At 42.4% G+C, this 12,865-nt stretch overlaps 1 protein-coding gene across 2 annotated transcripts in view; it reads left to right on the plus strand.

The window, feature by feature from the left end:
- The window catches only part of CACNA1C (calcium voltage-gated channel subunit alpha1 C), a 476,564-nt gene that overhangs the window by 388,102 nt on the left and 75,597 nt on the right, over positions 1-12,865 (plus strand). The window contains exons 21-29 of one of the 2 annotated variants that reach the window (XM_051784889.1): positions 2,104-2,163; positions 2,300-2,359; positions 5,818-5,924; positions 7,407-7,494; positions 8,630-8,737; positions 9,428-9,480; positions 9,588-9,734; positions 10,614-10,815; positions 11,283-11,441. In XM_051784889.1, the coding sequence (XP_051640849.1) occupies positions 2,104-2,163; positions 2,300-2,359; positions 5,818-5,924; positions 7,407-7,494; positions 8,630-8,737; positions 9,428-9,480; positions 9,588-9,734; positions 10,614-10,815; positions 11,283-11,441 (984 nt within the window). The remainder of the gene's footprint in view (positions 1-2,103; positions 2,164-2,299; positions 2,360-5,817; positions 5,925-7,406; positions 7,495-8,629; positions 8,738-9,427; positions 9,481-9,587; positions 9,735-10,613; positions 10,816-11,282; positions 11,442-12,865) is intronic. The other variant, XM_051784890.1, reaches the window with a different exon arrangement.

Here is a 12,865-nt window from a genome sequence, read left to right on the forward strand (position 1 = left end):
TGAGACTTGTGCAGACCAGGGCTGCTGTTGGCACAAACCATCCCAGAGCAAGGAGACAGGAACAGAGAGCCCAGAAAAGGCTAGTGAAGAGGCTTGGACACTGCTTCTGTCCTGGGGCAGGCTGGTGGCTGTGTTCTTCTGGTGTCACACAGGGCTCAAGCAGCAAGTTTTTGGAAGTGCCCCCCCAGTCTGATCAAACAGCCTTTGAAGCCCAAGCGAGTCCTAAGACTGTGTGCTCACAATATTCTCCTGTTTGCACCTTGGTAAGGTGCTTATTCATTTTAATATTTTCTAGGGTAAATTCCTATTTAAATAATAATGAATATGCCAGCTGATAAATGGTACTGCCTGCATAGGTGGAGCAGTGATCATTTTCAGTGGGCATGATTTCATCTGTCAGGGACATCTTTACTAGCTGCAGCTTTGGGGCCAGATTCACCACTATGTTCTAGCTCCTTTGCAGTGCTCTGGTGATGTAAAGCAGCAGCAGGTACAGCTTAATCATCCACTTTAATCAAGTTTACAGATGCTTTATATTGATGGAGTCATGCAAGGCAGCCTGAGAATACCCATGAATCTGGCCCATTGATTATGAAATTATTCCATTGGTATAATGACCAAATGTCAAGACCTACAAAGCAGCAATGCAATAGGATATTGCCAGTTATAATGTATGTAAATTAATATAGGGTGCAGTTTATATCTATCCCCCTTGAAGTGGCCCTGTTTTAATTCTCTAAGTTGCAAAAATTTGTAGAGCCCATGATGGCCTTGGGATTAAAAAATACACAGTGACCTAAAGAATTTTAATACACAGTAGCAGTGATACATCCCCCCATTTGACATCCAGTGTCTGCAAATCAATCCAGATTTGGATTATGCTTAAATAGTGCAATGTGATATAACCCTGTAGTTTGCAGTAGCTGCCCCACTGCCCTTTCATACCATGCTGTAAAATCTGAGTGAGGGTGCAGGCTATGAGCTACAATAAACACCTGTGGGATGGGAGAGGGCAATTTCCTGTTTTATGTTTATTAGTGTGTTAGCAGTAAAGGTTTACATTTCACAAATTATAAGTTTTCTACAGCTTCCATATATTGGCCTTCCAATTTAGAACTCAATTGTGGTAAAAGAGCACTAACCATGAGCACACAAAGCTTTGATATTCAGCATCTGTAGTGTAGATAGCACTAAAGTGGCTTGGAATATTGAAATATATTGGAAACTAAGACAGTTCAATTCTGGTCCCATTAGTCAATGAGAAAGTACCCATTTGCTGCAGTGGGTTGTCAATTGATTGGCAGTGAAAGACATTTCTGTCCCTGATGCTGCTACTGTGAAAGCCCCTTTACACTTCCAAACTTGCTGTTGCCTTCTGTGACACTCTAGGGCCACTCTTTGTGGTCTGCTATATGTGCCATGGGTATCTCCATCACCAGGTCTAGATTTCTGGGAATGAAGAGTGTTTCAGCTTGCTTGTTGTCCAGGATGCCAAAGGAAAGATGTGAGATCTAAGCTGGGCACCTTTAGCACATGACCAAATTATGGTTGCAATGCAGTGGCTGGGATTCTGTTCAATTGGCAGAGTCTTTGTGATTCATCCTAATCCAGGGAAATTCAGGACAGAGAAAAAAATAGCTCAAGTATGAATTTGTAGTTTGCATTTCTTCCTTTGAGAGAGAGCATGGGACAAGCATGCATGAAAGTCAATAAGAAGAAATCTCATGTTTTCCACTGAGAGGCCAGGCATTCTTTGTATTCTCAGTTTGGGAGCCTATTTGGGAAAACCCTTCAATGTCGTTTATTAGATTTTAAAAAAAAAAAAAAAAATCCTACAGCAACCCAAAAGTTATTTTGCCTCAATAGCGTTCGTGGGATTGTAACTCAGAAAAGATTTAATGTAATGTGTAATGTGCTTCTTGTCCTCTGTGCCAGGACCTTCACTGCATTCAACAGGACATCGTTACAAAACCATTCCCTATAGAGTCATCCTCGTTCCCTTGTGCAAAGAACATATGTATTTGATTTTGAACTGTGATTTCCCATCCAAGTGATTAGTCACCGATCTACCCTCCCCGCTCCTATCCCCTTTTGTTTTTACAGATTCTCTATTATTTTGATATAGTTTTTACTGTCATTTTCACCATTGAAATTGCTCTAAAGGTAAAGTGCCCATCTTCTCTACCATTGCTTGTTCACAAGCTTACTAGTTTTCTGCGACTATCTGTTGCTAACACACACGCCTGTTTGTTCCTGGGTCATGCTCAGTACCACTAACCCAATTGTGCTTATTTTTCAGATCCTAGGCAATGCAGACTATGTCTTCACTAGTATCTTTACATTAGAAATTATTCTTAAGGTAACCAATCTGAGCAATACACTTGTTTTCTTCTTTCCTCCTTTCGTTACTTCTCTTTCTTTCCTTCTTTCTTTCCTTTTCTCTTTCTTTTTTTCCTTCTTTCTTTCCTTTTCTCTTCTTTCTTTCCTTCTTTTTCCTTTTCTCTTTCTTTTCTTCCTTTCTTCCTTTCTTCCTTTCTTTCTCTCTCTCTTTCTCTCTTTATTTTGTTCTCTTTCACTCTTCCTCTTGCTCTTTTTTTATTATTTTTTTTAACCCCATTATTATCTCTACACAAAGGGTTGTTTTTTCTTTTGGTTTTAACGTTTTGGTAGTTGCTTAAAAGGTCTTCTGTGAAATTTTGATATTCAAACTCATAATTTAGGGCCTATAGCAAAACAATACTTTGTAGAGGAATCTCAGTGAAAGGATACAGTGTTGGGAAAAGTCAAAAAGTACCAAAACAAAGGCCATCCCCTCATAAATTTCTCTCTTTACCCTGGCCAGTCTTTTCAAAACAGGATTTGTCTGCTCTGCAAGAAACTCTGAATACATGCACCTCCTCTTACACACACTACACATAAAGGGAAGGTCTCTGTTCTGCACAAGTCATGAGGCTGGGCCAGGAGGTGGCTGATGACTTCTCTAAGGTTACAGGGTGCACAGCCAAGTAGGAGACAGGGAGCACAGTGCAAAAGCTCACTTTTTAAGTGCAGAGAGATAACTGAGAGTACAAACCACTGAAACACCAAGGACAGTAGCTGCAAATGCAAACTGCTGCATTGAAACCCGGCTTCCCATTTCCCAGGAACATGCTCTGTACCAAGGGAAATGTGCAGGAGAATGGAAGAAAATAAAAATAGGCTGCCTTGTTCTTAACTCTAATTTTCCCAAATTGGTAGGCTAATAATTTAAATAACAGTAATTGAGCAAAGTTCTGGCTTTCTAAATGCTACGTTCACTTGGCAGCTGGTTTTTTTTCTCAGCAAGCTAGTTCTAAGTGCTGGCAGGCAGTGCCTCAGAGTTGCTCAAATTTTGCAGCTCAAGACCCTAATAACAGTATCTATACTGAAGGCTGGCAAGCAGGGTGGCCCCTGCATATTTTTGTAGAGAAACGTGCTTTCTGATATGACTTCAAATTGCCAAAGCCATAATGTCCTCCAAAGAAATGTACATATTATGCCTGCGTGCAGTTTGCATCTGTGTTTACACAATAAATCTGAACATGCACTCATCACATGGCTGATCAAAAAGGCCTGTCAAAAAAAGGAAAATACCTCAACAGCAACATTTAAAAATAAAACCATAATTCAAGGCACCTATTTGAACTCAGAATTTCTGCTCACACTGAAGGAAATGGTAACATTCCTAATGACTTCAGTGGAAGCAGAACCTAACCCAACCCACTGCCCTATTGCTCTGTTTCCATCAGGGGAGTGTACTTCATAGTACCTGAACCTTCCCACTATCCTGTTAACTTCAGTGGATTTATGACAACACCACTGGATATTCTCTGAGTTCAAGTGGGAGAGGAACACAAGGCCTATAAGTTTAAGTCATAAATTGCTTTATTTCTCAGTGCGTGTTTCTCTGCTGCCTTGCATTGGGCACAATGTTTTGCACAGCGGCAAAGTTAGTGTAAATGGTAAGAAACAAAAGAATAAATGCCCATGGGATGTTCAAGGCTGTAGAGAAACAAGCTTCATCTGCCTTCATGTTGCTGATGACACCTGCAAGCCTCACGCTGCCATGGTGGTGTCTGGTGAATCTTAGCAAGGTGACTGTCAAGTTTTTTTTACCTTGCAGGCAGGTAAAAAAATGGGAGGCAAATATAGATTATACACTCTCTGAGAGTTTCTTCTGAGATAACAAAATCTCTCAACAGGCTTGAGAGAACCGTAGTTTATAAAGAACTTAAACTCAGCAGAACTTCCCCTCCTGATTTCAATGGTGTCTTTCTTTCAAGATTGCCATACAAAATCTAACCAGTAAAGGGCATCTTTACCACCTTTGTTATGGCAAGAACCCTCCTCCCTTCCCCAGTTGAATGTGTTTATAAGTATAAATTCTAAGCCAAGACCAGAGTTTATACTTCCTCCCCTTCTAAGTTCTGTCTGACTGATAGTCAGTTCCCTGATGTCATGGATGTTTGGTGAAAAAAATAATCTGCAATACCATGTGCCCTTCCTCCCTCCTCTGAATAAAATTGTCACAGGTAGTCATGGCTGGAAACCACCAGCCAGTATTCCATCCTGAGCTACTAGTGGGAGCCAGAAAACTCCAGTTTGAATTTCTAGTTTACACTACTCAGCTGGGAGTCTGGCTAGAGCTCATCACTGAGGAACAGTCTCATGGTGTCTGCTGCGGGTTACTTTAGTCACCTAATTTAGGTGAGATTCAGAGGACCAGATTTAGACACCTGTGTTCCTAACTAAGGTAATGAAGGGACATTAGCAGTTGTGGGGATGGGGTTTCTTCAAAGCAGCTACATTAGATCACTCACCGAGTCTAAGGTAGGTGAACAAATACCCCCATCCCCTCACCCTCTTCGACTGTGCCAGACTCATTTAGTCACTTTCTGTAACAGAGCTCAGTCTAAAGTTTTCTGTTTACACTGTCACTTAATCCAGTTCTGGAGCTGTGATATCCTCCTCAAATCCAGCAAGTATTCAATATCCCTTCATACCTGGATGGGGCAGAATGTCCCTTGTGAAATATGTAAAAATTTTCCCTTCCTCTGCTGGGTGATGTTCATGATTACCTCCACAAAGAAACCACTCTGTCTGAAGGAATATTGCCCTGGGCTTTGTGAGGAAAACTCAAGGGAAAATGCTACAGCATTTAGAATAAAAGTGGATGAAGATGGACAGGAAAAGGGATATGGGATTGAGCTGAACAGAAGGAGCAAACTAAAGAGAGCAGTGATCTCTCCTTTAGTTCAGCTCTAAAGCATCAAATCCCTGAGGGATTCTGTTTTTCCTTCATGGAAGAGAGATCAACTGTCCACTGCAGCTGGTCTAAGCACTAAAACACATTACAAAAAAGAGCCCATTTTATTTTATATGTTCTATTTGATTTAGCTAAAGAGGCCTTCGTATAATACAAGCATCATACTCACAGGTGTCCTCTGTCATCAAAGGGAAAAGCATATGATTGCAAAGAGTAGTTTTTGAAAACAGTCATTCTGCTGCTTTGCTGATTCTAAATGTTATGTACTCAGTGCACTCAAAGTGCATATTTTCATTGCTGAACTTTCTCTGGCTGGGTCTTTCATAGTTATCTTACTGTCTTCTTCTCTCTCTTTTCTTTCAATGGGGACTAAACTTCTCCTTTGGGGCCTGGGGGTAAATTGTCTGCTATGTTAGAAATACTGCCTCTCCCCTCCCCCCCAGTTATATGCTCTGAGCACAACCAGGTGGGTTTGGTTTCTGAACAGATGCTAATGGCAAAGTGTGTTTGTGTCTCCGTGTGCCTTCCTGCAGATGACTGCCTACGGGGCTTTCCTCCATAAGGGCTCCTTCTGCAGAAACTATTTCAACATCTTAGACCTGCTGGTGGTCAGCGTTTCTCTCATCTCCTTTGGGATCCAGTGAGTGAGCCATTTCCAACTGGCTGTTTTTGTGGGGGTCGTAGGGTTGGGCTGGGAGGGATAGCTCAGCCTCATGTCTTATCTGGGTAAGATTTTTCTCATGAGCCTGTTGAGGTGTTCATAAACTATTTTTCTCAGGTGATTCAAGAGCATTAAAATGCATCCTTAAAAGGGGAGGTAATAATTGGGAAATGCTACGCTGGTGACCTGGAGGGGAGGATCTTCCAGAAAGAGCAAATGGAAACAAAAAACTTGGTGTATTGGAAATCATGACATTTAGCTTTGTTCCAAGGTCTCTGATTCACTGTATTGGTTCAGGACAGTTCAGTGACTTACTGTTCCCTCCTAGACCTCTCATAACCTTTTTGGAAAATGGGGTGATACTGTTTTGCTGCTTCCAGAGATGTTGTGAGTCTTGGTCAGTGGAAGACCATCAAGCGCTTGGAGAGTTTTGTGATAATCTTCAGAGTGGTGGTGGCTGTTCTGTCACTGTATTTTCTTTTATTCATCTGTTAGTTTGCTTAATAAGTTTACAGATTTATTTGACCATGTGGAACTCGGTGTGTCGGATAGGGAGTTTGCTAATTAGTTTCACATCTGATGAGAAACAAGCTCCCAGTTTTTACCATCATAGGTTAGCAGCTCACATATGTTATGTTCCAGTGCTAAGTCAGGCAGAAGAATTTGTAAGGTCCATTGGGCTTTCAGTCAAGGTCTTAAGAATGGCACAGTGCTCGTTTTGACCTGCTGTTTCTTTCTTGCAGACCTAACTAGACTCTTACTATTTTAAAATAAAAACTGTTCCCTAAATCAGTAGGAGGACTTGATGTCGTACAGCAAGAAGATTCTCAGTTGGGATTTTAGTCTTGGAAGGTGCAGAGAGCTCTGCTGCAGTAGATAGTTGTGTTCAGTACTTAAAATTAAGCACATAAGTCATCCTAATAAATTCAGTGGGAGTTTCCACATCCTTAAATTTATGTACACACTTAACTGATTTGTGGGATCAGAGGTCAAACACATTGCAGGATCAAACTCCAAGTAGGCAGTATACCTTTAATACTGGAGTCTCTTGGGCTTTTCACTCTTCTATGAAAACTTAAATAGAGTGCTTCTTTGAGCCTTATCTGAAAATACCTTGTAATGACTACATCTTTGCACAATTTCTATATCATAGATATCTAGAGAGTCATTTTGCCCTGCTAAAAAATACATCTTGCCCATGTTCCATTTCCCCTTCATTAATACAGCAGAGATGGTGAAAATGAGGAGAATACATATTGCTGAGTCTGCCCAGAACAAGAAGCAAGATAACATCAGAAATTGGTTTCCTTACCCCTGAAGTGCCATAGCAAAGAGTCGACTCAATATCCTAAGCAGCCTAAGGCTATGCAGGATTTAAAAGATCTGCCCTCACAGCAGAGGGCAGATTCCCCCCCCCCCCCTTTTGGTGTATCTCTCAAATCTTCCAATACTTTCTTCCAGGTCCAGTGCCATTAATGTGGTGAAGATCCTGCGTGTTCTGCGAGTCCTTAGACCACTGAGGGCCATCAACAGAGCCAAAGGACTTAAGGTTAGAAGAGTCCCAGTGCATTCTATAAACTATATATTTGGGTTATTTCAAGATACAAGGACTTTTGCAATGGTTCAAGTAGTTTTTCAGCAGAATCACAGTATGGTTGAGGTTGGAAGGGATCTCTGGAGGTTGTCTTGTCCAAAAACACTTCTCAAGCAGGGCCACTGAGAGCAGATTGCCCAGGACGATGCCTAGATGGCTTTTGAGTTATCTCCAAGGAGAGAGGCCCCACAACCTCTCTGGGCAAACTGTTCTGATGCTCAGTGCCCCTCACAGTAAAAGTGTTTCTCAATGTTCAGATAAACCTTCCCTGTTTCAGTTTGTGCCCATTGTCCTTTCAGTGGGCACCACTGAAAAGAGCCACTGAAGGCTCTGCCTTCTCGGCATCCTCCCTTCAGGTGTTTGTGTACACTGACCAGATTCCCCTGAGCCTTCTCTAAGCTGAACAGTCCCAGCTCTCTCAGCCATTTCTCCCAGGAGAGATGTTCCAACCCCTTAGTCATCTTTGTGGCCCTTTGCTGGACTTTCTCCAGTGTGTCAATATCTCTGTTGCACTGAGGAGCCCAGAACTGGACCCTGTACAACAGGTGTAGTCTCAGAAGTGCTGAGTAAGGGGGAGGAATCACCTCCTTCAACTTGCTAAAAGTTCTTTGCCTAATGAAGCCCAGGATACCATTTGTCATCTTTGCAGTGAGGGCTCGTGATCAGCTCTGCATCCACCAGGATCATCGGGTCCTTTTCTGACGAGCTACTTTCCAGCTGGGTTACCCTCATCACCACTGAGCTTAAATTATGTCATTTTCTAAGGTTACAGATGGGCTTACAACCCTAAACATAACCTTGCTGTATTATATAACCTCCTTCCTGTGGACTGTTGGGTGCCCAGCTGTGTAAGTTGGTGCAGCAGGAAGTCTGAGAGAGCTGAGCTCTGGTTTTCCTATCCCTTTCTCCATGCTTCTGAGAGTAGAGCAAGGAATGTAACAAGTTGGTCCCCTTTCCTGAGACTTTACTTAATGGGTATTAGTTAAATAAATATGTTTTTATTTGTATTTTTAGTCTTGGGCTTCTCCCTTAGCCAGAACAGTTCAGAACAATCCTGCAAGTTACTTTTGTTCCTACCTTCCATTTGCAGCACGTGGTCCAGTGTGTGTTTGTCGCCATCCGAACCATTGGAAACATTGTGATTGTCACCACTTTGCTGCAGTTCATGTTTGCCTGCATTGGAGTTCAGTTGTTCAAGGTAAAACCATTGGACCCATTCATTCATCCATTACACTGAACTGTATTAAGGTGGGGGGGAAGAAAAATAGCATGAGGAAGCCTGAGGAAGGGGAAATGAAGTCTTCTGTGTGAAAGGCAAAACATTTAGGGTACTGTCAGTGTTACCTGGGCTTCTGCTACCAGCAGTTCTCCAAAACTGAACCAGGCATATGCAGAACTCTTGCCCATCATCTGTGATCACAAGAAATCATCAGTAACCTTCTTCCCTAAACAACCTGTGGCATGACATGGTGCCAGGGAGGCAAAGGGGGCTGTTCTAAGGATTGGTACTCACTGGCTCTCTACCTCCCACTTTGCAGAGGAAGAGGCATGCCAGATGATCATGGGAGGTTATTCATTCACTTCTTTATGTCTGCTTGTATTTCTTTGCCCTTCACTGCCCTCCTGACAACAAGTGTTCTGCAGCACTCAGTGACCTTCACCTCAGGACATACACATAAAAGTACCGTGCGAGCAGATGAAAGGCTGTGCTCTGAACTACCCAGATGCAGGAAACTCTCAATGCAGTTTGCTCAAATCTACCTGCAAAAGAGCATGTAAACATATTCACAGTTGGTTAACCAAGTAGTAAATGTAGATGCTACATGATCTGCCCTAACCCTTGCACTGTCAGGAAAGGAATCTTCATTCCTCTTTCTTCCTTTTCAAGGGCAAGCTGTACAGCTGCACTGATAGCTCCAAGCAGACAGAAGCAGAATGCAGGTGGGTCTGACCTTTTCCAATTAGTCTCCTTCACTGACCAACCACCCTCAGTGCCTTGTGCTGGAGGTGCAGTTCTGCCCTGTTCTCTCTCTGCTCTCCACCCACAGAGGGTACTACATCACCTACAAGGATGGGGAGGTCAGCCAGCCCATGATACAGCCCCGGAGCTGGGAGAACAGCAAGTTTGACTTCGACAACGTCTTGACTGCCATGATGGCCCTCTTCACTGTCTCAACCTTTGAGGGCTGGCCAGAGTGAGTGCTTCTTGGACCAGTGTCCAACACTAGCAATGTCCTCATTCATTTCAAAAGAGAAAATTCAAATGCACAGCACAGTCTTTCCCATTCTAAGTGTTAAAATAAGTCTAAAGCATTAAATGTAGAAATAATAGCAGCAGTCATTGTAGTCATTATGTACTTGGTGAATTCCTCAGGGCCTGCAGGAATTTCTGTTCCTGTGATTGTAAACAGCGCAAAGCACTGTCTCTACCTCCTAAAAGATGATTGCCAGTTGTGGCAGTGATACCAGTATTTGTTACAATTATTATGTATACAAATGGATATAAAATGCCTGTCAGGCACTTACTAATGTTGCAGATTTCCCGATGGAGTCAGCAGGGCAATGTGAAACACAGCAGTGCTATGTCTGCAGTATTGGCAGGCATGGGATGTCTTACAGGCTGTGCTATCTGTGCCACGGGAGCTGAGGACTCCCACAGAGTGACGTGAGCATGCAAGTGCATCAGGGGGCTGACCCTGACTTGTGTCACCAGGTGATGACAAGAGCAGTGTTAACAAATAATAACTCCTGAAATCTTCTTTTCTCAAGAAGTTTAGTTCCCTTCAACACAGACTCTCCTGTCTTTTGTTAGCTGAAGGGCATGATTTTGTTCTAAATTGTAATTGTTCAGCTATGAAAACATTTCACCTCTGAAGAGGTTCAAACGTGTAAAGTTAATAAGAGCCATGTCTTCTCTTTTGCAAGTGTTTGCACACAGATCAGTGCAAGTCTGCACATCTGTGAGTGAATTGATACAGGCAGAAGAAAATCACGAAGTTAAACTTTATGACATCACCTATAAGGCCTCAAGGCAGTTGCAGATTTTCTCTGCATTTGGCTCTGTTTGCTTTCAGGTTGCTGTATAGGTCCATTGATTCCCACATGGAAGATGTGGGACCCATCTATAATCACAGGGTTGAGATCTCCATCTTCTTTATTATCTACATCATCATCATTGCTTTCTTCATGATGAACATCTTCGTTGGTTTCGTCATCGTCACATTTCAGGAACAAGGAGAACAAGAGTACAAGAACTGTGAGCTGGACAAAAACCAGGTAATTTACAACACCTTGCTGTCACTGAAGTTAGAATATGCATTGAGGATAAGTGTTTAATAGATAAATACATACAGACAGGAACATGTGAAGCTCGCCAACAAAATAAAACAATAAGTTGGCTTTGCTGACGTCTTTCAGGAGTCAGGTAGAAAAAAATCTTTCTGTAAGATTTGCTCAAGGGACAGCAACTACTTTAAAATATTTGTTGTACCATTTGTTTCATTGAGATTAGATGAGAACGACACCATTGTCTGGCCAAAGTAGATGGCCAAAGTAATTGCATATGGAGCTCTTTGACAGGTAGAACATGCACATTCAATTACGACCTAAAAGAAATTCTTGTACCAAGCATTTTCATTTCAGTAAAAAACTCGAAACTTATTGTATTTTTATTATATTTGGAGGTAGCTGGCCACCCTCATATTTTGGCTTGCAGTTTCAAATTTACCCTGCCTCTTTCACAGCGCCAGTGTGTAGAATATGCCCTGAAGGCCCGGCCCCTGCGGAGATACATCCCTAAAAACCAGTACCAGTACAAAGTTTGGTATGTGGTCAACTCCACCTATTTTGAATACCTGATGTTCGTTCTGATCCTGCTGAACACCATCTGCCTGGCCATGCAAGTAAGTAAGCAAGCAGAAAACCTTAAGGTGATCAGTTAGTAGACTTTGTTGGGGAAAATATAAAAATGGCCGAGGCTGGGATTTACTTTCACCTTCATACCATGTGTTGAGGGAGAGGGACAAGGACATGACAAAAAAGCCATTGTACCCTGTTCACTTCTGATGATGTTTCATTAAAATGAGGGATCTAACTCTCATCCTCCCTGCTGCTAATATCTGACACTTTCAACAACTCTGTTTTACCTCTTTAAAAACAAACAAATGAAAAAAAACCCAAACCACCAACAGGTACATCACAGAGCATTTCAGTGGCCACTGTAATAATAAGTGACTTCTCAGTTCTGACTTGTCCTCTATGAAATGCAGCAGTGAGCCCAGAACTGCCACTCACTTGAGATCTGAATTTTAAATTTGAGTCTTTTCTATGTTAAAAAGTAGAGAGCAAATATTTTGGCAAACAAGATAATCAAGTAAACTGGAGAGAGAGAGTAGAAAGGGCTTAGTATTTCCTTTATTCTCAGTTAAGGACCATAGAAACTGTCTAGAAAGAACCTCAAGAGGCCACATTGTCTATCCCACCAATTATAGGCAGAATCAGCTCCACCTGAAGCCTTTCTTGATAGAAGTTTGCCTAACTTGCTTCACTACTGATGCTAGACTGCCTTACTACCTGCTATGCTTGTTTTCATTTTCCTTACTGTGAGAAGGTTTTCCGAACACTGAATGTGAATCCACCAAAGAAACATTTGCAGCTGGATCTGCAAGAACAGCAAATAGTGGCATATGTAGGTGGAACAGCAGTAGAGGAAGGAGTCAAACCCTTTACCAAGTAGCCAGCTTATAAAAAAGAAGTCTTACATTTCTTTCAGTCAGGAAATGGACCCTCATACACACAAACTGTTTTGTGCATTTCCCAAGTCTGTACTTTGCTGACTTGTTCCTTTCAGTCTGTGTCTGCCCAAGGCCTCCCTCACATCCCTTTCATTTTCAGTTAGTCTCAGTTTACACCTTCTAAGCCTGTCTCTGCACTCTAAGTTTGCTTGGCCACTCGAGACCTGGTCTCTTCTACACTCCTTCTGCTTAAGAGCTGGTCTGTGTGTCACTCTCCTCCCTAAAACCCTTCCTTCCTCCTGTCCCAGTCAGGCTGTGAACTCTCTTCCTTGGTCTTTGGCCCAAACAGTCCAGATGACCACTCTTCAACCAGTCCTTCTCTTCCTCTTCCTTCGCAGGCTCACAGTTGAGTTACCCCTGCCATGAATCATCTTTCCGCTCTCTCTCCCCCTTCCATTTCATTCTCTGCTGCACTTTTTTTTGCTTCACTAATTGTCCTTTCCTGTGAGTTCAACCCCCATGCATTCCTACACCAACTTTTCTTTTGACTGCGTTTTTCACTGGATCAATCCCAGTCTGCTCACTCCCAGTCC

The sequence above is a fragment of the Manacus candei genome, unplaced genomic scaffold (assembly GCF_025592945.1).
Source record: "Manacus candei isolate 608988 ecotype Guabito, Panama unplaced genomic scaffold, ASM2559294v1 h1tg000018l, whole genome shotgun sequence".
Classification (NCBI taxonomy): domain Eukaryota; kingdom Metazoa; phylum Chordata; class Aves; order Passeriformes; family Pipridae; genus Manacus; species Manacus candei.